The 27,940-nt window shown below is 40.5% G+C and overlaps 1 protein-coding gene and 1 long non-coding RNA gene across 2 annotated transcripts; one reads left to right on the top strand and one right to left on the bottom strand.

Moving 5' to 3' along the window:
* Positions 1-493: 493 nt before the first annotated feature.
* On the bottom strand, positions 494-26,677 carry dpy19l3 (dpy-19 like C-mannosyltransferase 3). Its single transcript, XM_077564422.1, has 19 exons — positions 26,485-26,677; positions 26,078-26,224; positions 25,301-25,428; positions 20,022-20,112; positions 18,085-18,206; positions 17,572-17,717; positions 17,166-17,289; positions 16,958-17,092; positions 15,647-15,778; positions 14,392-14,493; positions 13,923-13,996; positions 12,821-12,979; positions 12,194-12,316; positions 9,280-9,391; positions 8,583-8,639; positions 6,430-6,512; positions 3,412-3,544; positions 1,756-1,914; positions 494-796 (listed from the first exon to the last, which is right to left on the bottom strand). The coding sequence occupies exons 2-19, from the start codon at positions 26,211-26,213 to the stop codon at positions 623-625; spliced, it is 2,190 nt and encodes a 729-aa protein (XP_077420548.1). The 5' UTR covers positions 26,214-26,224; positions 26,485-26,677; the 3' UTR covers positions 494-622.
* Positions 1,762-2,484, top strand: LOC144050813 (uncharacterized). The gene is made up of 2 exons (XR_013293935.1): positions 1,762-1,908; positions 2,112-2,484. It is a non-coding gene; the product is annotated as an uncharacterized LOC144050813 (long non-coding RNA).
* Positions 26,678-27,940: the final 1,263 nt, after the last annotated feature.

The following is a 27,940-nucleotide window of genomic DNA, read 5'->3' as shown; positions in this document are numbered from 1 at the left end:
AAATGCTAAGATTTGAATGCGTGCGCTTATGAAGTCAATTGAAAGATAAATGATGTGACACATTTCATAATTGACGCTAAATGACAAATGAATACAAACTGCAATCTAAGGTGGGATTGAATCATTTCAGAGAAATTTGGCCTCAGACGATGTGAATTTTTGAAGCAAGTTGAAACTTGAACAGTGTTGAAACAAAAGTATTATGTGGCAGGAAAGTGTGGAGAATAAAAATCACAATAACATAAGCATAACCACAAAAAACATATGTTTTCTTATTATTAACGGGGCGAGCGGGGATCGTACCTGCACCCTCCGATGCGCTAGCGCAATGCTTTACCACCGAGTTAAAGCCGCCAATACAACTAACCAATGTTATGAGCTAATTGCTAGCAAAGTCGACTAGCAACATGCTAGCACTATATGGTCGTGTCCTCCTCGTGAAAAGTAAAACTGGCTGGATTTGTTTGTGCATTGCCCAAAAAAGTGCCAATGCTAATTTGGTGTGCTTTTTATTCCACACACAATCGAACAAATACTTTAAACTCTTTTTCTCTTTTTTTCTCCCTTTTTATTTGAAAAAAAAAAAAAGTTGTTGAGACGCGTTGCGTCAGCTGCGGTCGTCTTACGAGTTCTTCTTGGTTTTCTTCCTGACTCGGTACACGTGGAAGGTTTTGTTCTGGAAGGTTCTTTTGAACAAGGCGGCGTACTCCGGCGAGTCCGTCTTGATGGCGTCGCAAAATCGCGGGTGGGCGGCGGCCACCAGGTCAGCGTCGTCGGCACCTTCGCCGTCCATGATCTGTTTGGACAAGAGGTCACGTGACCATCTCATTTTGGCTTAATGCTAAAACAGAAAACAAATGGAATCATTTTCTTGTCCATCAGTGACTTGTTTTTCATACATTGAGTGTTTTTTTTTTTTACAATTTAATTTTTATTTTATTTTATAAGCATTCACTCATTTTCAATCATCCTCTTAAATTGTTCACTTTTATTTGACATTTTCACTCATTTGTTTTCATTTTCCCGACTCACCTTTGACAGTTACCAAAACTTTTTTTTTCATTTTTAATGATAACCCCCCCACAAAGTTTTACAATGTTTCTTAAATAAATTCAAATGTACATTTTATAGATACATTTAGAAACATTTTCTGTAGAAAAATCGTTTCTCATTATTTTCCAAATATATATTTCTTCTTTTCACTATTTTATACAAATTTTTTTATGTTCCTTTTTTTTTAATTTTCACTATTTTTTTGGCAGTATTTTTTTCATTTGCATAAAAACAAACTCATTTTATCCATGTTTTTTCCACATTGTTGGTATTTATTTTTTCTTACTCAGTAAAAATACATACACATTTATACATATAATAGCAATATATCTATATCTATACATATTTTAGAATTTTTCACAATCCTGTAAAAGAAAGGAGAAGAAAAAATGTGATTTCATCTTAAAGGTCATCACGCATAAAATATGTTTTTCAGTAAATTGTTGCTTATGTACATTGATGGCCTCAATCTAAAGCTCAATTCATCCGGTTTTTTTTTCTATTTGGACTTCTACGCAGAAATTCCAAGATGCCGAGCGGCAAGACAAAGGTCGGCCGGCATTGCGAGTGACGAGCGGACGGAGCGGACGGAGCCGACGGAGCCGACGGAGCCGACGGAGCGGACGGAGCGGACGGAGCCGACGGAGCGGACGGAGCCGACGGAGCCGACGGACGTTTGCGGAGAATTTTTGGCCAACTCACGTGTCCGTTGTCCAAGTCCAGCAAATCTCGCAGGCGACATCCTCGCCGGTGCCGGCGCTCGTAGCAGATGGAGTTCTCCAGCACCACGTAGTCGGCGCCCAATCTTTGCAGGATGGAGTGGACGTCCTGCGGGGAGCGCCGCGCGTACACCTGGTACACCTCAAACACAAACGCAAACACGCTTGTTGACTTGTTGAGCTGCACGCCGACGGAGCGAACGCTTTTCATGCACTTTTGTGGTCAATTGTGAAGATTTTGAAGCGGGTTTTGCTTATTTGTGTGAGTCGTCTTACATCATTGAGGACACTCGGGGCGCGTCAGCAAAGTTATGCTAATGTTGTTTTTTGGCCGCGCAGGAGAGAAAACGCACCAAATGTGTCTGGGTCGCACGCGGCTGACGACGTGCCCTCCAGCAAGGCGGCAGTCGCGACGCACGCATTCACACGGGAAAACCTCCCAATTGCTCGTTAAATCGACGCTCTTTGACGAATCGCACACGAGCAGAAAAAGATGCCGCGGAGGCTGATTACGAATGTGTCGACATCGTCTGTCAATGCAAGTGTTGCCATTGTGTGCATTTGGAGATTTTGAGGTATTTGTCTAGAAATGTTGAATGAATTACATTCACATTTTACTTTTAATTTATTCACTATTGGAAAGTAATTATTCCTTGTGTGTGTTTTTTGCAAACTAATAAAGATGATTCTCATTCAAATTTGCAATTTTAAACATTTTGAAGCATGTTGCAGTGTTTTTGTTGTGTTTGCTGTTCTCGGGGGGGGGGGGGGGTCGTTTTGGACTTGTGTGATAGATGACGAGCGCACAAACATCTGGTCAGTACGTCGACTAACGTGTTCATTCACGTGGCAAAATGTTCCATTTCCTCTGGTGGGCCAATTAAATCAAATGACTTTTGGGATTTTCTTTTTCCAGATGTTAATATGATGAATAAATGACTAAATAAATAAATCAATACAAGTGAAAATCAAAACTGCTATAAAAAAATATAATTCAAAAATTAAATACCAAAAAAATGATATAAATGAAAAACAAAAAACAAAATATACATACATCCCTAAATAAATAAAAGTCCAAATAAATACAAAAATAAAAAACGAGATAAAAAAAATGTCAAAATAAATACAAAAATAAATATATAAATATCAATCAATAAATAATAGTTTCATGCTGCAGATGCTCCGTCAGGTCAAATTGTTTTTCAAATGAGGGGGCGGTCCTAAGCGTGTCCCGGGTTGGACTCCGCCGTTGTAAACCGCCGTTCCTTAATGGAGTGAGCGTCCTGGCGAAGAAGGACGTCTCGCCGGCTTGCATGGACAGCGCCAGCAATGGACGGCCATCTTGTCACCACAACTTGCCACTTGAGTTGCTCGACGGCATATTTTGTGGGTTTTATTTGCATTTATATTTATTTTTCTGTATTTAATTTTTACATTGTTTTTTATATCTGTTTTTATTTTTATATTCATTTTTAATTTTGGTGGTTTGGATCCTCCATAGGAGACACGAAAACCTTATCTGCGTCTCAGTTTTGTCACCGATTGGCAGCCATTTTGTGACCTCGGCCGCGGGCGACCATTTTGTGGCGTTTTCCAAGGCTGAAGTAAAAAAACGAAAGAAAAAAGCAATCGCTCAAACCTGTTTGGTTCTGTCTCTGAGGTCCTTGTCTTCGTAGTGTGGGTGGTTGGTGATGGTTCTCCCCGTGCACAGTTTGACGCCGGCCAGCAGCTGCATGCTTCCCGCCACGACGGCGCCCTCGGGCGTCTTTGTGCTGCAGACAAAACCAGCACCGCGGCGGATTAAAGCGAGGACGCGGCGGACATTGTTACGCGGCACGGCGAGCGGGATGAAAAGACACAAGAAAAGAAAGAGGAGAGAAAAAAAGAATCCGCAAGGTGTTGGCGCTTGCTGGTCTTCTTTCAACGACATGTTGAGTTCTGATGAAAAAAGAATCGGCAAGGCACCAAAAAACTGCTTTATTATGAAGAAAATATTCATCACAATTATTTTTGTTGTTGACAATATTTAAACGTAAAAAAAACATTAAGACAACCCACAAAATGTATTCAATTTGTTATTTTAAAATTGAAAAAAAGTGCAAGTGCATACATTGAAACAAGTCAAATTTTGTATTAATAATTTGGCCATTTGGCAGTAAAATGGTTGCTTTAAAAAACAAAACAATTGACTTCCTGTGTCATCTTGGCTTCTTGAAACTTTTTTGTGGGTCCACTCGTGGTCGACGCGCCCGCCAAATTTCAGGTTGCTAAGTCAAACTAGCTTCAGTGGCTGAACTTTCACACAATTGCAGGAATGTGAAGCAGTCGTAAAAATTGTGCGCGCTGACACAGCATTGGTACGAGTGGCTCGTTTTGACCCGGCTCTCCTGAGTCCGTGGCGGGTCCAGTTGATTGGGTGCCGCGCGGCAGGAAGTCCCCTGGAAGACTTCCTCCCCCTTCAGAACTGATTTTGTAGTACTTGCGCTTGTCAGCGGGTGTCGTGACATTTTCAAAATGAAATATAACCAAAATCATTTGGGAGCGCATGTCGTGACCTGTCAGCTCATGTTTGTAGCGCATCGTTCATTTTATTAGCGTACCTCTACAAAAAAAATGAAAAGTATCATCTCACAAGTGTTTATTATTTGATCATGTGCAACGCGTGCCTATTTACATGATGCGTTTCTGTAGGCGTAAAAAGCAGGATGCCATTCAATCAGTTTCAACCAAATGTAGGTGGTGGAAGAAAACATGCTACCTGTTGTCATTCTTCTTCTTTCAAATTTACAAATGAAAGCAAAATAGTGTGCTGCCACCTAATGGTCAACAGTGACCTTACACCTGCTTGAATTGCTTGGTGACTTCATTAACTTGCATGACAAATCTATTTTCACAACTAAAAGCAGAAACAAAAAAAAACACAAAAAAATGTGTGTAGCATCATCCATGAACTAACAACAACAACTTCAATAGAAAATGTATGCATTTCCCGGTGCTGCATTTTGAACACCCACGGCGTCAAATAACGACTTCCATCACGCGACAAATTCAAAGCAGCATTTTTCAATCCAAACTACAAAAACATCCACGTGAAAGCATCTTTCATTCCGCTCCTTGTTAGGCAGCGCGGCTTGAAGTCAGCCCGAATTTCCTCACGCGGAACCTAATAACCCTGCTCAGCTGTGACGCGGCGGCCGTAAGATGAGCCGCCGTCGCCGTCGTAACACTTTCATCCGGAATGTAATTAGCGCGACGGACAGGCTTAGTTTAGAGCCCCTCCCCCGCTGGAGTAATTCCGCACAGCCAATATAATCCTGGCAGCCTAATGGGATTAGCTCCTGAGGCAAGGGAAGCCGTGTCACACACACACAGTAGCATTTTAGCATCATCAGCCGGAATAATCACAACAATCAGCGTAACGGCAGTGTTATAACATTGTAACAACTGTGCAATAACGTTGTAATGATACATCATCACTCTGATACCCAAATTGTCCCCGCACACAAACATAAAATACTGTAGCTGGGACTATTTGAACTCTGTTGCTAAATAGAACAGCGGAGCCTACTAAGGGAGACCTGAAATACTGCTTGCTCTTGAACCCCTTATTTGAAACCCTGACTTGGTCTTGAAACCATAACGCTTTCTTGAAATCTTACTTTAAAACACTAATTTTGTCTTTATTTATTCAAACCTTTATTTGAAGCCCTAATTTCAGCTACTATGATAAAACCTGAATCCAGGCTTGCAAACCGAACGCAGTCTTGAAACAGTCATTAAAGCCTAAGCTTTAAAACCCTAACTTTGTTTTGAAAACTTTTCTGAAATGCAAATTCTGTCTACTTACTGAAGATAGGAAAGAAGATGCTGATCCTTACATGATAATCCTCATCTTTTTTTTCCTTTCCTTTTCTTCTATTCCGGCTGCTTAATGAAGCCTTAACCATGCGTCGCCCCCTGGTGGATGGCTGACTACTGGTTGAGAAAGTGCTTCATTCCAAATGCAGGAGGGTCTGCAATTTATATGTAAAAATAGCCGGCAATCCGATTCATTTCAAGGTCATCACGATGGAAATCCAATCAAACCCTCATTTCAAACCCTAACTCTGGCGTGCAACCCTACCTTCAACCCCCCGAGCATCTAAACTGGCACACATGAAAGCATGACTTCCTGAGCAGCATTTCAACGGTTGCTAACCAAAACAGCAGCGCGTCAAACAGCCCCCGTACGAATTCAAGCGTGAAGTCTGCACTTGAGTGAGGACGAGACCAGCCGGCCGCTGGAACCCGAGTCAAGCGCGGCCGCAGTCGGACTTGGAAGGCCCGCGTCCCGCCAGGCCTGCGCTCTTGATCAGCAGCCCGGCCACGGAGACCCTCGTGGGTGGAGGGGAAAAAAATGGGGGGGGGGGGGCGCTACTGGAGCTGTGCCAGAAGATGGGCCTCTTCCAACAACTTCCATTTCTTATTCATCAAGACCCCTGGGCTCTCATCAGTCAGGGGCCAAACACACACACACACACTGACACACAATGCACACACACGCACTAATCAAGAACATCAAACAAAGTGGAGAAACTAATAAGATTTGCCTTTGATGTAAGAGATGATGATTTGCATGTGTGTGTGCGCGCGCGTGTGTGTGTGTGTGTGTGTGTACCTAATCCAGGTCATAAGCTCCACAGTGTCTGGATCATAGAACTCCCTCAAGTCAGACAGCTCCTCCACCATCTTGGGCCAGAACTGCAGACGACCATGAAAATGATGTCATAGTGCCAAAACAAAACCAAAAAAAACATTCCAATGAGTCATTGCGCCGAAGTGGCAGCAGCAGCTAACGGAGAAGTTAGCAGCGATGAAAACGATTTTAAAAAAAAAGGCACACTGTATTTGCAAATTAGTTTAAAAAAATGATATTATTAATTTAAAAAATAAAACACCTTAAAATGAAATTAAATATCGACTTTAACTAGGGGCTAGGGTTTGAAATGAGGGTTTTAAACTAGGGCTAGGGTTTCAAATTAGGGTTTCAAACTAGGGGTAGGGTTTCAAATTAGGGTTTCAAACTAGGGGTAGGGTTTTAAATTAGGGTTTCAAATTACGGCTAGGGTTTCAAATTAGGGTTTCAAATTAGGGTTTCAAACTAGGGGTAGGGTTTCAAATTAGGGCTAGGGTTTGAAATGAGGGTTTTAAACTAGGGCTAGGGTTTCAAATTAGGGTTTTAAACTAGGGCTTAAAATTAGGGTTTCAAATTAGGGCTAGGGTTTGAAATGAGGGTTTTAAACTAGGGCTAGGGTTTCAAATTAGGGTTTCAAACTAGGGCTTAAAATTAGGGTTTCAAATTAGGGCTAGGGTTTGAAATGAGGGTTTTAAACTAGGGCTAGGGTTTCAAATTAGGGGTAGGGTTTCAAATTAGGGTTTCAAACTAGGGGTAGGGTTTCAAATTAGGGTTTCAAATTAGGGCTAGGGTTTGAAATGAGGGTTTTAAACTAGGGCTAGGGTTTCAAATTAGGGTTTTAAACAAGGGCTAGGGTTTCAAATTAGGGTTTCAAATTAGGGTTTCAAACTAGGGCTTAAAATTGGGGTTTCAAATTAGGGCTAGGGTTTGAAATGAGGGTTTTAAACTAGGGCTAGGGTTTCAAATTAGGGTTTTAAAATAGGGATAGGGTTTCAAATTAGGGTTTAAACTAGGGCTAGGGTTTCAAATTAGGGTTTTGAACTAGGGCTAGGGTTTGAAATTAGGGTTTCAAACAAGGGCTAGGGTTAGGGTTTCATATTAGGGTTTGAAACTAGGGCTAGGGTTTCAAATTAGGGTTTCAAACCAGGGATAGGGTTAGGGTAAGGGTTAGGGTTTCATATTAGGGTTTTAAAACTAGGGCTAGGGTTTGAAATTAAGGGTTTTTAATAATGCATAAAATTACAAAATGCCAACAGAGAATAACAATTTCATTTTTAAAACGTTCATTTAACATTTAATTTGACAAAAAGTGTGTGGAATTTTGGCAATGATAACATCCTTAGGATTAAAGGCAGTGTTCACAAACCAAATCAAAACAATCTAAAAATAAAAACTTAACTAAAAAATTGTCACAGTAGGAAAAATGAGAGAGAAACAAAACATTGCAGCATATTTCATTTCACACGATGTCCAGAATTTCTCAACTAAAATTAAAAACAACCATCAAATAAATTAACCTAAATCTAAAAATATAAAAAAAAATTTTTTTTTTTTAAAGGGACAACGCACATTGATGAACAACAAATTATGTTGTAAATATGCCAAATTCTAGCAGCAGTTGCTAATTTGCATCCGTAGTTCCTTTTACATAAATACATTAAAATACACATCACAAAGCAATACAAAGTCAAGATAAAACAAATAATAGCATTCCAATAAGACAACAGAATGTCACAGTAAGGCGACAAGACATTCTGTTGTTTTATTGCAATGAATACAATTAAAAAAATTATATCAAAACAATACAAAAAACGGATAAAAACAAAAACAAATCTGAATATGGCACAATAGACAAAACTAAAATGTATGAAATTAAAAAAGTTTAAAAATGGGAAAAAAAGGGTTGACACTTAAATGGTGTATTTTTCCAGTAATAAATACAAGCAAATGTGTGCTTTTTCACAATGGCAGCAGAAGGTAAATGTTTGAATGTGTCTCATTAGCCTTCAGCTTTTCTACAAAAATACTGCTCGAATTATGAAATAACAATAAGAAAAAAAGAAAGAAAAGAAAAGTGTTTGGTGGCGCACAATGGAGTGGTTATTTTTTTTGTGGTGAGTGCGGGAAGGTGCTACCTTGTAATAGAGGAGGGCCATGACGGCAACAGGGGCGGCATATCGGACCAATCGGAGCTGGCGGGTGACAGAAAAGAAAGCAAAGTCAGTGAAGGCAGCGTAAGAGCCACACTGACCCCTGGTGGCCAAAAGTCACACTTCACATGTGGATTGATGGCAGTCACAGCAGGTGCACACACAGTCTTCAAGCGTTTCCTGGAATGATGCGTTCAATGACTCTTGAAAAAAAAAGTAAGGCTTGAAACCCTACTTGGCAAACTCTCACTGTAAAGCAACAGATAAATAAAAACTAATGTTAGCTTGAAACCCTATTTTGAAATATTAATTCTGCCTTTAAAACACAAATTTCTCTTGTCTTGTAACCTTCATCCGAATTGGCCGGAAACCGTCAGCCATGAGATCTACAGATTTGGGCCAACGAGTGGAACCCAGAGTTCGAAGTAAACATGGTGAAGCTGCAGTTAGCTGTTATGCTGCACACAAATGGAATAAGCTGCCAACAGTCGAGTGTAAATGCTTTTAAATCCAGGTTGAAACTTTTTTTTCCACATACCTTTGATTAAGGTCTTTTAAACAGTTTTAAATCATGTGTTTTCTCTTTCATGATTATTTTTATTTTTTTTTAACTTCCTTACAGTCAATGTTTTTAAAGTCTGCTGTCCAGTCAGCGTTTTGGCCCGGCGGCGGGCGCACTCACCGCCACTTTCGTGTTGCACGGCAACGCGTGGAGAAGCATCGCCCACACGTCGCGCCCGCACACGCCGTACGCCGCCACGCAACACATGTGTCCCGTCCAGATGTACTTCATCCTGAAAATGAGGAGGCGTAAAAAGAAAGTGAAAGCTTGGAGAAAACAAACTTTTTCAAGAAAAAGAAAAAGAAGAAGAAGAAGAAGAAGGAGGGATGTCTGCCTGCACTTTTGGCCTCCTGCTCTTCATCAGCACTTTACAGGAAGGCAAAGAAATCCAATTTGTCAGCTGGTGTGCAGCCTGACTGCTGCTGTTTACTGCTCTCGCACACGCGTGCATGTTTGCGTGCGTGCGCACGCGCATCCGAGGGACGTTGTGCCGCCTTTTCTTTCGTGTCCATTCAAAGGCTCTTTTAAAAATGTTCGTGTAGGCTGAATTTACCCACGAAATAATTTTGATTCAATTCCAATGCTGCTTTAAAAACTGGTTTCCTAACCCTAATCGCGTTCGTTTGAAAACTTGAAAGCATCATTTGAAACTCTAACTGGAGCTGAAATGTTTAAAGTGAAAGCACGCACAATCGTGGTTTGAAAACGCCAATCAAAACTAACTGGAACTGAAATCCCGCAGCCTTTGCTTGAAACCTTAACCCCAATTGAAAACCCGAAACCAAACCCGAAGCCCTCTTTAAAAATACTCACGTGTGCTTGAAGCCCTGATGTGAAAACTCTAGTTTGAAATCTGAATTTAAAACCACAACTCGTTCATGAATTTCTGTGCTTGAAACCCTAACTCTGGTTTAAAACCTCAACCTCTGCTTGAGACTTCAAATCCTTTAAACCCTCATTTAAAATACTAACTAACCTAAACTTTGTAACCCTAATTTGAAACCCTACTTCACTTGAAACTTCAATTCTTGTTTGAAATGGGGACTCAGGTTTGAAACCCTAACGCTTGATTAAAACCATAACCCCGTCTTGAAAACCTAACATTTGCTTGAAACTTTCAAACTTGTTTAAAACCCTCATTTGCAAACCTAACCGTGTGCTGAAAAATAAACTTTGGCTGGCAACTTTCATCTCTGTCTGAAACCTTCACTCGGGTTTCCGAGCCGAACCCTTGCTTGAGACTCAACCCTTGTTTGAAACCCGAATTGGAAACCCTTGAACACTTCATTTAGACTTCCCGCTGGCTTGAAACCACATCCCTTGTTTGAAAGCCTAAGGCTGGCTTGCAACTCCAACTTGAGCGTCTTTTTCTTCGACTAAGATTGCAGCAAAATTTGCGCTGGTTGCAAGTGCAAGATTCTTGACACAAATTCAACACAAAGTGAAACCCAAGAAGTCACGACTCCAATTATAAACTTCTTCTCTTTCTCTTTTCACAAAGAGCGTCGACTTGGTTCAGCGCAATCTCCACTTGACAGAGGAACGTTAACAGATGGAGACGCGCGCGCATCCGTCACTTGATTGCGAGACGGCGCATGCGTTCTGAAAGGGCAAGAAGAGAAGGTCGGCGCGAGGCTGCTGTTGCCGTGGCAACCACCAACAGGGATGTGATTTGACCAAAGTGAAATTATCTGAAAATTTAGCCGGGGGTCTGGGGGCCGCTGGCCAATGTATATTGAACTATCCCATATAAAATGGCAGTTTTAGTCAACTCAAAATCAGTCACATTCAAAAACATTGGACTGCCTTTGCTTTTAAAAACTATCACTGAGAATATCATCATATCTAACTAATGTGATTACTAAGTTAACACATAAATAACGTTGAAGAGTTCAAATTTCATGAACAAATAATTGTATCATGACCAAATGAAAAGTAACTCATATTAGAGCATACCACAAATGTCTTTGTTATAGCAGAAGATGTTATCTGTCGGAGTCATGTGCATACACAATGAACTACTAATAAAAAAAAATAATAATAATAAAAAAAAAAAATTCAGAATTTTTTTGGGGGGGTGGGGAGGAGGGGGGATAAAAAAAGCGGAATTCCGCGAATTAGCGGAAAAATCACATCCCTGCACCAAGCGCCGCTTAAGAGGAAGAAATGGAGGACCGTAAAAATGGCCGGCCCCCTGAGAAGCGCTGCCTCGGGGGTCCCGCCTGATGGTCGCGCCCCCCGGTTGGCTTTTGGACCCGAGGAAGGCGTCACGCAGAGTGACGGACGCTCGGCACACAAAAAGCGCGCAAAGTCGCTGGCAACAATAAGAATCCAAGTCACTATCAATCAATAATTGTACGTTTGGCATCCAAGCAACTAAACATTAGGATGCCACCACACGTTTGGGATTCAAGTGACTGGAAACAATTGCTTGTGATCGAATTAGGTGTAAACAAGTGAGTTTAAGATCCGAGAAAGACGAAAAAATTGTAATCCAAGTAACAATAAACATTTGGACGGAACTGCGATTGTGAACCGAGTCACTTTCAACAATTTTGTTTGGGATCCAAATAATACAAATAATTGGATTTTTGTGAACCGAGTAACTGTGCACATTTGTATGTTTGTGATGCAAATGCAAATAATTGTATCTTTGTGAATCTAGTAATTGTAAACAATTGTATGTTTGTGTTGTTTTCTGGCCTCTGTGATATTGCGTTACTGCCTGGTCACAAACATTCGCCTCCATTTTGAAGCCAATAACTTCTCTGTATTAAAAGGGCAATTCATTTTTCATAGGAAAGCAACGAGCGTCTTAATGAATGAGAGAAATGAGTTAGCACTATTAACATTGGAAAATAGTGATTAATGTGCATTGTGCCTTTTAAATAAATAAATAAATTCAAATGTAATCACTAAGCTGTTTATGAATCTAGTCAAAACAAATATTTGCAATGCTTGTGATTCAAGTAAGGCAGACAATTGCGTGTGTGTGTGTGTGTGTGTGTGTGCATTCAATGGTAAGTGTGAGCACCTCATGGTGCTGAAGGCCAGCAGGCCATAGAAGACGCTGTGCAGCAGGTTGTAGGCCACGTCCGGACGAAAGGAGGCCGCCACCGGCCCGTCTGCTTTCCTCTCGGCGGCGCCACCTTTTGTCCTGCGGGCGACATCGACGCACATGAGGAAGCCAGAGAGTCACGGCGTGCAAATATTCCAAGCGTGCGCTCCGGGCCGAAGGAAAGCTGTCTGGAATTGATATGATTCACTTCTCATTGGCTATGACCCACTGAGCATCTTAAATGGCCGCTGGGGGAAGTGATGTCATGGCGTCAGATGGATGCCGAGGTGACTCTTTGTGTCTTTATCTGCGCCCGGCGCCAAAGCGTGTGGATTCCTTCCCGGATGGCCGAGCGCCCCTTTTGTTGTGGCGGCTTGGCATTCGCGCGGCGAGTCGCTATGCTAATGAGAGCAGTTTGATGCGCCGCCTCCAGACGGCACCGGCGGCGGACTAGCGAGTGCGTGAGGCGTTCACGAGAGGATGCGGAAATTCATGAGGCTTTGTTAGTGGACGTCGATTCAAAGTTGTACAGTTCATCGGTCACTACAGTTTCTTGGATATACTGTACAAGGGCTCTAATTCACTTCCTTGGGGTGCGCCCACCTGAGGTTCCGCAGTGCCGCCAGCGCCAGGGCGCCGCCCATCAGCATGAGCGCGATGGCGTACGGGCCCAGAAGAAGGCTGGCGGACAGACGCTCCAAAGTGTCCAATGGCAGCGCGCCGAAGGCTTCCTCACAAAGATACAGGTTGGCGTCAAAGTCCCTGAAGGAGGACAAGAAAATGGCAACAATTGCATGTTTGGGATGAAAGTAACACAAAACAAACCGTTTTTAGTAATATACTAGAACGATGACTTTAATAATCCATCAATCTGTCCATTCGTTGATTGCTTAATGTACAATTGGATTCTTAAAAAGACATTTTCATTTCCTGAAAAACAAGACATTTGGAATTGACAGTTCCGAAAGTGCACAAATAAATGAATTAGGATTCAGTAAATGGTTTGCTCCGTAATATGTCAGGAAATGGTGATGATTGTTTTCAACACAAAAATAATCTGCTTTGATCAAGGACTACAGAAATGAAAGAATATTTAGACCATTTTAAATGACACATGGTCTCTAAACAATCAATTATAGAAAATACATTTCGATGAATTTTATAATTGGTTAGTTGTCGATTAATTGATTGATTGTTGTTCCTCTACAATTTTGTCGGATTTGAAATCATTTTCTGATTTTCAGTGTCACTCTTCTTCTGCAATGTTTTTACATTTTCATTTTCATTTGTTTTGGGGATTTTTTTCAAACATTTTCACCCATTTCATTAAATTCCCTTAATTCTTCTTTGTCTTTTTTACACATTTTCTGACAAATGTATAGAAAAATGTGCCCATTTCCGAGCCAGAATTTTTCCTGGCTATTTTTTTCTGTGACTCGGAGCGAACAACGCAGCCAACAAGAAGCGGCAAAGAAGCCCCCGTGTGAATCACACAATAAACGTTGCATTGCGCTCCAGCTGCTGAATAATTGAAGGGCCGCTCGCGTGTGGTGCGGCAAGCCGTCGTTATCTGCCTGCAACGCCGCGCCGAGCGCCGTCTAATCGATGATGCCAACCGTCATCTATTATTCACGTGCGCAGATGCCGCAGCGTCGGAGGAATAAAATGTACAACGGCGAGAGCGACTCACGCTCGCCGTTCCTACCTGGTCGGCCCCCAGGCAAACTTTGACTTGATGAATTTAAAGATGTGCTCGTCTGATCGCAGCTGCAGCGCCGTCTGCAAACACGCACACGCGCGCGTAGATAAGGTCAGGAATGAAAAAATACAAAAACAAACGTGCATGAGAGCTACACGTGCCAGATGAATTGCGGCCTCAAGGGTGTGCCTTTACTCAACTGTAGAGGGGATCAGACATTGGCAAAATATGGATTTGGATAAATGCATCTTGTGATCATACATATCCAGTCTTTTCACTTATTTTAGACTATTGTCTTATTCTTTCCATATCCCTTCGCATTTTTGATCATTTTCACCAAGTTAATGAGAATTTTATCTTGAAAAAAAACGTCTTGACATGTTTAAGTGACATTTTTCTCAAACAAGTGTGAAAAATCATCTTGTAAAATCAAACTATTGACTCGGAGAAAAGGAAAGAGACGACAGAGGCCAACCTTGGTCAGGAAGTTGATGGTGAAGGTGAGCAGGAGGACGGCTGTGCTGTGAATAATCAGCTTGGACACTCGCACCACAAAACTTCCCCTCTTCAAAGAACACTGCAGGAGCACAAAACAATCAAATCAATGACATCATTGTCAATGTCATTAACTTCATGTTTTTTTAAGTCATATTGTTTTTGACTTCTTCCACTTTTTCCCCACCAAAAAAACTCCTTCACTTATTTTTGGAAAATAATGATAAAATATTACTCATTTCTTGACTATTAAAATTATTATTTTTTGGGATAAATCTTGACTCATTTAGAACGGCACTCACTCATTTTGAACATTTTTCACTTATTTTCTGTCAGTGTTCACTCATTTTTGTCTATTTTTTAAAATGTATTATTATTTTCAGATTCAATCATTTTTTGGGAACATGCTGCACCATTTCTTTTCACTAATCTTTATGAACTCATTTTTTTCCTTTTTTTATTTAAATTTTTACTCCTTTAGATAGATAATACAATATAATACAGATAATATATACTGTTTTATAATGCACATTTATATGTTACATACTTAAAATATTTTCCACATTTATTGCCATTTCTGCTCATTTTCAGACGATTGTACATTGGGTTTACCATTCAATCATTCCTTTCTGAGAAATTTTCATTCATTTGTGGACATTTTTTTGGTCACAATTTTACTCATTTAGAGAAAGAACTGTAAAGATAATATGTATCAATATTTGACTTCATTGAAGTCATAAAAGTATCTTGTCAGTAGCTGCATTTATGAATGCAAAGGATTCTAAATCTACCTTATCTTTATTTCAATTGTTATTTTCCTTCCCAATGGGAAAACGTTGCATTTGCAAGACCTCCGAATGGTGGACTTAAAGATTAACGTTTCTTTTTTTTTTAATCTTAATTAAGGCTTTCATTTGGGAGAATCTAATTTAACAGCGTCTGGGAGAGTCATACTGCTTTTTGCCCCGTACATATTAAAAGCAGCCTATTTTCAACAAGTAACTTAGCATACATACATAAATGATTTAGTGCCTTGCTCCGTCTCGCTGTCACGCGAAATATCTTGGTAATTGTCGCCGTGATAAGATCGGACTGGAATAAATTACATTAAGACTTGACGGGGAAATATGTCTCAGCTCCCAAAGTGGAATTATCAGCAGCTTAAACAAAGACACGCGCGTCAGCCGTGGCATCCATCTTGTGCCACGTATGTGAGCGCGCGTGCGCGTACGCACGTGGAAGTGACGCACGAGGAGCGCCGCCACGATGAAGCTGAGCACCAAAGAGCCCAGGATCATGGCGTTGAAGAACTGCAGCAGCCACACGCTCAGTAGAGCACTCACTTGGACCAAGTAGAGTGTGGTCACCTGAAAAGAAAAAGAAAAACACTCAAGACGCTGCAGACCTCCACCAAGGAAGGTGTGGGGGAAAAGTCCCCTTGCAGTCACAAGAGGGCAGCAAATGAGCATATGCTCATGATACTGTTTGGCACAATACTCTACACTAGTTTCATTGTTTTCTTGACCATAGACTTTATTTTTATTTAGATTTTTTCAAAACAATTTTGACTAACTTTTTGACCATGTTCACAGCTTTTTACTATTTTCGACAATTACCATTGTTTTTTTTAAACCCAATAAAATCATTTTAGACCATTTTCATTGACGTTATTTTTGTCAATTAAAAAGAATTGTTTTTTTGGAATATATTTTCACTCATGTTTGACAAATTTCACTTATTTAAGATATTTTTACTCATTCTTTTTGTTTCCAGTTTGACAGATTTCTTGGTTTTGTTCTTTTCTTTTAAAAAAAATTGTGACAATTTTTGACTTTTAGGGAAATATGTGTCATGATTTTTTTCACCTGTTTTCAATTACTTTGTATTAATGACCATTTTTTTACTCATTCATTGCCTACCAATTTAAAGACTTCAATTTGCATTGTTTTTTTTGGTATTTTTTTTTGACAATTTGTCATTAATAACCAGTTGCTTTTAATGATTTTAGATTGCATTGACAATTTGTGTGAACTTTTACCAATATTTCACCAATGTTTTGACCATTTTCACGTCACTATGTTTATTATTTTATTTATTTTTTGACATTTTCTTTATCAATTTATTTTATTTATTATTTTTATTTTATTTTCACCAATTTTCTGATAAATTGTACTTATTTTCTGGATTCTGAGCTCTTAAATGTAGACAATTTCTTACTTATTCTTTTTTTTTTTTTATCATTGCTTGATCAATATTTTTCCCACATTTTTCTTTGAGCATTTTTTGACCAATTTTCCTTTGTTTCATTTCAAAATGCTTACTTAGGAGTGAAAATAGAAGTGGAAAAAAAAAGTGAAACCCTATTTTTGGTTTTGAGTTTGTGTATAAGCAAAGCAGGCTACTTTCTGACAAATGGAAGTCGACATTCTGGCAAAATGACTGGACTCTACCATTGTATTTTGGGGTTGAATGAGTGGGGGGGAAAGTTCCATTGGGAACAAATAGTGAACAAAAAAAAAAACACCCCTGTTAAGTGGCAGTCCAACCTGTGCAGTAGTCAGCAAGTCCACACAGTCCAGCGTGTAGACAACGAGGGCCTGAACCAGAAAGATGAACTGGTTGAATTGCCAAGTCACGCAGAAGCAGAAGCTGCACACGTACATCAACCACACCATCACCTTCTGTCCAGTGGAAGGAAAACACACAATGAAGGGCTAATGCTAACGCAGCTAACTTGCGTTGGCACACGCGCACCTGCTGCAAGGCACCCAGCTGAGGCCTCAGGTAGCATGTGATGGCGGCAACCTGCAGCGCCAAGAAGGGCAAAGACCAGTTCTCTCTTAGCGAGATGGTGAACTCCACGCGAGTCGTGTCCACCCTGCAAACACATTTAGAATTCATCAGCTTTGTTAGCATGATTAGCATTCTCCTTACAGCAATAATATGCTGTTGATAGCTGGTTGAACAAAATGTGAAGATTATGCTGCTAACATGAGGGCTACTTAAAGTAGCACTAGCAAGACAGCTAAGCTAACGAGGCTAAGAGGCTAACGTTTGCATTGGAATGATTGTTAGAAGAAACTGACAGCGGGTGAAGTGAATTTTTGCTCAGATATCCGCACACTACATTAGCTTAGCGGGACATGCTGTCGCCACCCACCTGTTGAGAATGTACCAGATGGCGGCCAGCGCACCCGCCATCCACGAGCCGGCCAAGAGCCAAGCCGTCAGGTACAGCGCCATCACGTACACCGCTTGAAGCGAGAATACGCTGTAGATGTAGAAGTACATGGGCTCCAGGTATGACTGCAACACACGCACCAAAATTGTCATCAACAAAATTCTCGCCATTGTTACAAATTCATCGTAATCATCGCCGCCAAAATGATCACAATTATCATGACCAAAATGATCGTGATTATCGTGGCCAGAATGATCAGAATTATCATGACCAGAATTGTCACCATTATCTTCACCAAAATGTCACGATCACCATGACCAGATTATTAAAAATCATCATGACCAATAAGATCGTGATTATCATGACCATATTTGGCAAAATGACCAACATCACGATTATTGGGACCCAAGTGTGTGTGTGTGTGTGTGTGTGTGTGTGTGTGTGTGTGTGTGTGCGTGTGTGTGTGTGTGTGTGTGTGCGTGTGTGTGTTACCTGTATGGGCAGCAGCCTGTAGAGAATGCTGAGGAAGACCTCCTGGTAGATGTTCATCCTCTGCAGGAGGTTGATGGTCCTCTTGGACTCCGTCAAGTTGTCATGGATCAACTCCGACAATCCTGAGCCAAAAAACAAACCATTTATGGAATTTCAACTACCAAGCGTAAGATTTGGTGGTCCACTTGGTGCCAAATTTGAATCATGTGTACCCATACTCAAAATGTGCATTTAGTAGGGACCACAGGAGTTAAAGTTATAAAAATTCAACTCCTGAAGCCAGTTTCACTGAGCAAAATTAAAATTGGTAGACATGAGTGAACCCACAAAAAAGTCCCGAGAAATCATGCCTGAAAAGATACAAGAAGTCCACCATTTTGGTTCAAAGCTGTCATTCTAGAACAGGGGTGGGCATACTCGGTCCTGGTTTTGGATGTTTCCCTTCTTCAACACAGCTGATATTTGATCAGCTCATCAGCAAGCTCTGCATAAGCTTGGCAACGACCCTGTTGATTGGAATCAGCTGCGTTGCAGCAGGGAAACCTCCAAAACCTGCAGGATGCCGGCCCTTGAGGACCGAGTTTGCCCACCACTGTTCTAGAATAAATAATGGACATTTCCAGGTGTCCTTTTTTTTTTTTTAAATCCAGCCCCCAAAGCTAGGTTCACTTAGGAATATGAAATTTGGTGGACATATCAATCAAAAGTTAGAACCACAAAAAAATGTCTCAAGAGGACATCTTCAAAAGACACACAGAGTTCATCATTTTGATATAATTGTGAATTTAAGGTCTGCTTTCCGCAAGTCCTCAATTTAATTTTTTTTATCCAGCCCTAAAAAACGGTTTCACTTGGCAACATGAAATTTGGAAGGGGAAGTCTATCACAAGCACACACACAAAAAGAGTCCAAAGAAGCCATGCTTGAAAAGACACAGGAAGTGTGTCTTCAAGGGGCCATTTTTGTTCCAATTCAGCCGTTTACTTCAAATCTCTGTATACTTGCAACAGTAATTCCAATGATCTTCCGGAACAATCAACTGTGGCCCAATGACCCAGAATGATTCCGCACTCATACTGGTGTGATTATTCCAAACAGGCCCGCGGGACTGGAAATGATTCCAACATGTTTGCTGTGATTGAAACAACGTCTGAGGCCAAACGTGCGACATTGGGCCGCAGACGTCATCCCGATCCCGACGGCTGCTTGATCCGCCGGAGCAACCGGCCCAATTTTCCATAAACAGCGTCCGCATTTCCACCCACACGCTTCACTTTATCTCTCCCTCATTGTCAAAATATTCCTTCATTAGCCAAACACGTCCTGCTTTCCTCCAGTGACTTCATTCTTCTCTGCGCGTCAAGTCAGTCGATTCGACTGTGCAGCGGAAAATTGCGGCAAACAAGGAATTTTGATGATGATGATGATGATGATGATGATGATGATGATGGGAACAAGGAGTCATTTTAGCCATGTGCCCTATTAGCAATAAAATGTTCACTTTGGGATGGAAAATGGAGGGCACGGGTGTAGCCAAGGTAATGCTAATGTCTCCTGCTAACATAGAAGAAAGAACAAAAGTCAACTAGGTTTTGTTTTTAGCAAAAGGATTATACCTAAATACATAAACATTTGCTGTTTGCATGTAGCAACTAGGTAAATGAACGTGCAACTTGATGTGATTTCTGGTCGTTTATTCACAACACTTATTCAGTAATAAATTGAGGTTAAAACATGCACATTCCTGGCATTTAGTTTAGCATCCTCACAAGAAATCATCAGACACACTGCAACGTCGCTAATGCTAATTATGTGCATGGGATATGTTTTAAATTGAGACCATTCACTTTTGGATATTTAACAGAGCGAAGAACTCAGGATCTTTGCTAATATTAGCCACAAATTAGCATAGATTGAATATTTCAGGTGCAGCCTACCTTCCTGTATGGATGGAGCGTTCAACATTTGCTTGTAGTACGAGTAGTAAAGTCCACATTCGGTCCGGAAGGAGATCTCACGCTCCACCTCCTGAAACAAAAATGGATTTCAGTTTAGCTGTGAAAAGTCCAATATAAGACTTAGAATGACTTAATTTGAAGAATTTTGTTGTATAATTTCCAAAATCTTAAAAAAATCTATAATGAAAAAGACACCATTTTTCCCGAAAAAAAAAATACAGGAAAAAAAGTGACATATAGTATGTTCCAGAAAAAAGGCGGAATCGAGAAAAACAACTGTAACAGTGTGTTGCGTTTGTGGAATTTCCGCGCTATATTGGTCGGTTGGTGTTGCGCTACCGTGAGCTGATGGAACCACAGCAGGTTCTCGTGCAAGGCGTTGACACAGCAGGCCTGCGTCAAAGCCAGCAGGCCGGCCGTCGCCAGCCCCGTCGCCGTGGCAACAGTCGGCCACCCCCTCCGCCGGGGAGCTCGTGAGCCGGATCCAGAGCCCCCCGCCCCCTCTCCCGCCTCCTCCTCCTCTTCTTCATCCTGGGTGGACCCGGTGGCACCTCGTCGCCGTTTGCGCAGCTCCATCGTCAAAGTGAAACGATCAATAGAAAAGACTGAAATCCATCTGGAGTCAACGAAAGAGTAGCAACGGAGGCGTCTTCAAAGTGCTTCCAAATCGTTTCGCTTTCCAAGCACCTTGGCAGAGAAAATGTGCCAACGCGCTCTCCCAGGAAATGAGCAACTCCTTTACTTAAACCCCTTCGACTTTTTTCCAAATGAAAAACAAAAGCAGCAGCTTTTAGATCTTAAGCAGCCTGGTCAGCCTTGGTCTTGATCGTGAACGTCGTCCGGCTTCCTGGTGGGGTCTCATGGAGGCCGAGTCCAAAAGGAACGCTGCCACAAGTCCAAACGCAGGACGAGGATGGAAAAGTGGGAAGGCGAGTAGACTGCGTCTGACCTTTTATAAGAATAGAACGGGACAAAGGAGGGAGGGGGGGAGGGAATGTTTGGGAATGTCAGCACGCTTGCGGATGCGTACTCCAGCTGCGTCTGAAATGAACTCGCTGTTGCGACCCACGTGGACTTCAACACCGGACCAATGCAAGTCCAGAGCTGACTCGTGCCAGCACACGATGGAAACTGCTCGGAATTAACAGCAGAGATCATTGTGGGAATGCAAACATGTTAATTCTGCACCAAAATTCTTCCCATGTATTATTATTCTCATCAAAGCATTCCAACATACACCAAAATTCTTACTTTGATATTAGAACCTCAATACGGAGAGTGAAATGACACCTTGAGCGAGCGTGTTTGCAGTGAAATTTTGTGGCTCGTTTTTTTTGGTATCTCAATATTTGTACAATATTACGTCGTGATCTTTGTTTTACGTGTCAGATTTATACAGTAAACTTCTGAATATGAAGTCATCCGACTTTTGTTCTTTTGACATGAAAACACTTTACATATCGTACGGGACTGAACTGCTCAATTGAATTTTTTTCCCAAAGTGCTCAGAAGTACCACGCTGCAAAAACTGAAATCTTAAGTAAGATATCATTTCTTTATTTTAACCTAAATTTGCTTATTTTGCTTTGACGTGTTATTTTTACTTAAAATGAATTTGTAGACAAGATCATTGTGCTTATATTAAGATACTTATTACTTAAATAACTTATTTGATATATTGGTCTTGGCATTGGGTGTTAACAGCCAGTTTTAAGTACTGCGAGGCTTAAAACAAGCATTTTCCATATTTTAAGATGAAAACTAACCCACATCAAAACTAACCAACATCAAAGACCCTAAACTGGGGCTTTATGAATGGATTTTTCTTATTTTAAGATTTTGCAAGTATGAAAACAATATAGCTTAAGTGGTTTGTTTCGTTATACTTAAGAAGCTCATTTTTCCTTATTCCAGTACCAGCTCAGTGTTCTAGAGTGCCTAACCTCAGACTTGGAGTTTGTGGGTTTAATCCCTGGCTGGGATATACCAAAGACCTGCTACCTCCCTGCTTGACACTCAGGCTAAATAGTCCACGCGTAAAAAAAATACTTTTTTAGACTATTTATTGCAGCTTGAAAAAAGTCGGCCTAAAAATACTATTTTCAAGACCGCTGTGATTGATATGGGCCTAGTATTATTTTCTTATTTTTCAAAATCTTACAGGTAAATTTAAGTAACATTTTCTTGTTCTGTTGGCAGATAAATTTGCTTATTTGAAGTCATAATTTTCTTATTTACTATAATTTTTTCCGAAATTTTCTACTATCCTTTTTGCAGTGCAAAACTTCTTGATATCGTTTCATTTTTTATGGCAAGCTATCTCGAACCAAGACTCCTATTCCAAAGTCAAAATGTTCAGCTCATTCAGGACTTGGGAAATGTTTTTCACATTTCAAAACATCTTATTTTTCCCCACAATTGCACATTTGAACGAATATAGATATTTTTTCTAAATTAAAATAATCCTTCCATGATTTTTTTTTTTTTTTAAACCAAACTATTACAGCTTCAAAATGTTCTGATATTTTTCGACATATTGTGCCGACTCTTTTTCCGCAATTATTGATATTTCCGTAATGGTTAATACACAAGTGAGTAGAAGCTCTTTTGTTTCAATGTAAAAAAAATAAAAAATAAAAAAAACTCAGAGATCAAATCTCGACCGCATGTCATCACGTTGGTGAAGGGAAGCGTCTGGAAACGAAACTCGCGTAGCGGTAGCGTGTTGTCCATACATTTGATTGCGGGAGAAACCCGAGCACCCGGAGGAAACCCGAGCACCCGGAGCAAACCCGAGCACCCGGAGGAAACCCACACAGCCACAACATTGGGGAAACATGCACAAGTTGGGCGTCTGGTCACATTCTGACATTGTGAAGTTGGCTTTCGAGGGTTTCAATTTTTAGGACACTTCCGACACACAATGAGGAAATGTCGTCATTTTCCGTTGTATACAAGGCTGAAATCTTAATGCAATTAGACAAAATGTGTCGGAACGGCTGGCCTTAGCAGAACCCCAGGAAATGGCCTCAATTTTTCCCATCTTTAAAATGACTCTAAATTGCTTGCTTAAAACCAAAATGGCCGACATCCGGGGTCTTCTTGATACTACTCCTCCTGACATAAATGTCAACCAAAGTTCCTGGTGCCAAGTGAAACTGACCCTCGGGGGTGGGGGGCGGGGGGCCTGGATTTTCATGCTCCTGCTGCCATGATGAAAAGCGAAAGCAGTGAAAATGTGCGTGTGTAGCCACGTATGCGTGAAAACAGAGCTTACATGTGTTGAAAAAATGAATGTGAGTCTGTTTTCCACGGAGCACCTGGTGGGTGTCTGGACTTGCGCATGAGTTGATGCTGACAGGACAGGAAGTAGCAAGAGCTTCCAAGCAGGCTTTATCTTTATTGCCACTTATCCTTTTACAATCACTTTGGGATTTGCATGTGGATCTGCTTTCAAAAAGTCTGGATCATTACAACTCCAGACTTTAACGGAGATCAGGCCCACAGGAGCGTTTGTTTGTTTTGAAAAGTTTCATTACTCTTTCATAAGTCTTTGGTCATTTCCCTCACACGCAAACTTCAGTTGCAGGAAGACTTTCCAAAATCTATTTTAAGCCTCACCTGAACACTAACCGACTCCCACGGAATGAAAATGGCAATCTGCCCAAGCATGACATCATTGTTCATAGACCACAAGGTTGCCCGCTAATTAAGTAACAAATCAATTCTAAAACATACCACGACGCAACCCTAACTCTAACCTGAATTTATGAACATGTATCTTATTTTGTTCTTAAGAAATATCTATATTTCAGGTTTTTGCAACTGCTAGCAAGCACTGAAAGGCAGAACCATGGCAGCAGACAGGCCCGAGGTAATTATTTGATTCTAATCACATTTCCTTCTCCCAACCTGCATCACAACGTAGTGGGTTCATTTCTGTGAGGTGCACGGCTCTGCGTAATCCCGCTAACTAATAAACATAATACATTCAAGACAGATGTGACTCTTTCAATGTGTATGGAAGCAAACCATCAGGTAAGGTCATCACTTTGGATGCATCGTTCCCAGAGGACGTTCAAAACTTCCCGCCGCACTCTTTGTACCACAAATGTGGACATAAATAGCAAAAAAAAATAAAAAATAATTGTCATGAAAAACCCCCATCTAAATTTTTTATTAATTGATTAACTTTCCAGCCTTTGTGCTTGTTATCGTGCTTAGAAACTTTTCACGACAGTGTGAGTGTAAATGTCAAAAACATGTGCAGCTTTTTTTTTTTCTTCTTAAGGTTGAAAAGTAACAGAGAATTTACTGGACAATTTTATGTGACATGTTTTAAAGGATATGACACTGCAGTGGAGCTTGTCAACTTCTGTGGTGGAAAATGGAACTTGGTCTGAGGTCTGATATTCGTAAAACGTCTTATTGGATGGGGGGGGGGGGGTAGTTTGCGTGTGTGCGCGTGCGTGCGTGTGTGCGTGAAGAACATAGTGCACTGCCAAAGATGATGATAATCCCAAACACCCAGTGTTTACTCGGTCACCGTGGCAACACTTAAACCCAAACAAGTGCAGTTTTTCTTGAAATAATACTTCTTTTTTTTTTTACATTTTGGATTTATTCATTCTGGTGTGATCTCACAGACGGTTCTGAACATATAAACATATTTACCACAAATAACTAAGTTAAAAAATTAACAAGCAGCAGCTCTGCGTCTGTTAATTGGTGTGCTAAAGCAAAGCAGTAGTGATGAGCTGCGATGTTAACTGTGCAAATAACAGCAATCTGGAGGGCTAACTGTTAGCTGAAGCCATTAGCTGTGATGCTAACTGTAAAAAACAAAACAAACAAACGGTGATTTGGAGTGTATACCAGTTTGTCTGTATTATACTGCCCCCAGGTGGCCAAAGTGCAGACACCAGAAGGACCAGTAAAATTTAGTAAATGTAAAAAATTGTGGCAAACATTTTACATTCTATTCAAGTGTCATTAGTGATTTCTTTATTAAGCACACTATTATATAGTGCTATTGTCCTATTTAAAAAATAAAATAAAATAAAAAAAAATTCTGGAGTGGTATTTTTACTGGGTAGCTGGAACGGATTAAAGGCATCTCAATTCATTTCAATGGGGAAACATGATTTGAGTCCATAAGTACACGTCACGCAATAATGATGATGATAACTTATATTTGTATATAATTGAGGCACAAGAGAAATAAACAGAACAAGCATAAAGCATTGCTGTTTGTTCACCTTGATGTTGGAGAACCACAGGTCGTTCTCGTGCAGCGTGGCCATGTACATGCAGCACAGCAGGCCCAAGCCCACCGACACCGACCAGCCCACCGACGTCCACACAATGGACCCCCACGACCAATCACCTGCGGTTGTGCGCACACGCATGAAACGTCAAGAAACAGTACCAACATATTACATTAAGAATATATTTAACTGTATCCTTTTGCATTAATTTAATTGTAATTAGTTAATCATTTTTAAAATAAAAAATATATTATCATTATTAAAATAACGAAAAATGTACACATGACCTATGATTATATATTTTTTAAATTATGTTTATGTGATAGAACATCATTTTTTGCATATTATTGAAATTTAAAAAATGCATTGTATATGTATATTGTATATACTATTTTATGTGCACAAAATACATCAACTAATTATTTAACAGAATAAATGAAAAACTTAAGACACCCGTTAATTACTAAATTATTTTACCAAAATTTTCTATTATTTACGATAAATAAACCAATTATCTAATAAAATAAATGACATTTTAAATGTACTGAATGTATGTTTGTTGTTTATTTCATACCAATTATTGAATGAAAATCAGTGAGTTAAAAATATCAAATAACCAATTTTAGAAGAAAGAATTGATGCAATAAATAGTTCATAAGCTTTAATAATGTACACGTTCAGATGGCCAGATGAAAAAAAATTTTTTTTACTAGTGACTTCACCCACAGACAGAGGCCATGTTTGTGACGGAGCAGAGCTGAAACTCACCCTGCAGGAGGTCGTTGTGGTGATGATGCTGCGAGCAACAGTTGGCCTGATGGCGATGTTGAGGCTGAGAGTCTGCAGGGGTGCACTGGGGGGGCCACTTACCCCGGCTGCCCTTCCTCTGGCGCAGGGCAGCCATGATGCGCGGCCCTGCGTGGCCACAGACACAAATGTAAACAATGACGCCATCTTGTGTTTGTTTTCTTATCTGATCGATGGGATGAGTTTGTTTAATATGGGTAGCGGCGAGAGGGCCTATAAACGAGATGAAATCAACATTTGTATAGCACAAGGCTGATGTAAACTCTCGTCTCTTTATTAACCAACAAAGCGACATTTGTGATTTTTTTTTTGCTAGCATTGTTGCACCGCGGCGCGCGCTCCCGGTACAAAAACAAACGCACACGCACCGGGCAAACCAACCGTACGCGTCCGAACCGCAACCGGGAGAACGTCGTCCACTTAAGCGGCTCTCGTCTCCTTTTTGGCCGGCTTGGTTAGCTTCACGGCTCCTTCTACCCCCTTTCATCGGCCTCAAGAACACAGATTCATCGCTTTCGCTGGCTTTTCGCCTCCCGGGTTTCGAGTGAGTGTCTACGCCAGAATTTGATAAGGCTTGCCTTCAAAATAAAATTAAAGTGTTCCTAAAATGTAATTATTTACGCACAACTTATCAGTGTAATTATATACATCCATAAACGTTAATAAAGGTGCCCTACAGTCATTAATAGTGCGTACGTGAGTTTTTAACTTACATTTCACATGCGAGTGTATTTTACTTTGTCGGTCGTCATTGACACGGATGTATCCGGTGCACGGAGACAACGGGAGCTGTCAAAACGAGCTACAAAAAAAAACTTACACGTGCTAGTTTTTCTTGTCAAAATAATACAGTATTAATAAAAAAAAAAAACTTAATTCACTAATAAAACTGTTAACTGGGACTGTGAATGAGGCATTAATTCAGGTCATTATGTTGGTACTTAAAGACTTCTTTTTATGCTAGTATTATATGACCAGAAATGCAAAACTAATGCAAAGTCTATTTTATATATACAATGCAGAGCACGACTCCCCTATAGCACTCTTTTCATTCCATCACCCTAGTGTTTCTGCCTGTCACCTCTCCATGCCCTTTCCCTGCTATGTGGTGGGGGCACAAAGGGTGGTGCCCCACAAATTCTGTTTCGCAGCAAATGACAATAAAAACATGTCAGTGCACCCTCAGTCTTTGGAATATTATGAATGCATCCCCGTGTGCCTACAACGTCCTTAGAGTTTCATTTAGTCTTTTTTGCTGTCAATCTGTTTGTCCATTCTCTACTCTGCGCTGCCATACAAATTCTGCACAGCAACAAATGAGACACCCAGGTAATAATCAAACAAATAAGCCATTGGGATATGGAAGGGACATCACAAAAGTAGATCATTATTTTAGGAGAAAACACTTAACATCGCATTCATTTTTATGGGGGACATTTTAGCTTCAATTGGTCTCCTTCCTCGCAGACAAATTAGCATCCACATAGCCGCGTAACGAGCGGATTAAGCAAAAGAGTAGAAAAGCTGCCTTAAGAAAGCTTAGGAGTCAACACTCGGGCCTCATTTCAGTTATTTCCTTCTTGTCATCTCCATGTTGACATTCTCTTAAGAGGTTTACGTGGAAAATGTGATCCTGTAAAGACATGAAAAGCATATTCTCTTGTACAGACGTCATGTTTGGGTAATGGGATTACATTTACCTTTTTTAAAAGCACAACAATGATTGTCTTTAACGTAAGAAAAATTTTGAGTTTTTAAACAGGTACATCTCAGTAAATTTGAATACGGTGGGAATGTCCATTTATATTGGTAGTTTGATTAAAA

Source organism: Vanacampus margaritifer, chromosome 4 (genome assembly GCF_051991255.1).
Source record: "Vanacampus margaritifer isolate UIUO_Vmar chromosome 4, RoL_Vmar_1.0, whole genome shotgun sequence".
NCBI lineage: Eukaryota > Metazoa > Chordata > Actinopteri > Syngnathiformes > Syngnathidae > Vanacampus > Vanacampus margaritifer.
The sequence above is the reverse complement of the archived record's forward strand: the minus strand, read 5'-3'. Positions and strand labels throughout refer to the sequence as shown.

What these genes read in the sequence shown, in the direction of transcription:
- dpy19l3 (XM_077564422.1), bottom strand. Translation starts at nt 26,213, where the DNA reads ATGGCTGCCCTGCGCCAGAGGAAGGGCAGCCGGGGTAAGTGGCCCCCC. An exon ending in CCATCAACTTCCTGACCAAG is followed by an intron (nt 13,997 to 14,391) that starts GTTGGCCTCTGT and finishes GCGTGTTTGCAG; the next exon opens with ACGGCGCTGCAGCTGCGATC. An exon ending in TGGCCCTCCTCTATTACAAG is followed by an intron (nt 6,513 to 8,582) that starts GTAGCACCTTCC and finishes GGTCGTCTGCAG; the next exon opens with TTCTGGCCCAAGATGGTGGA.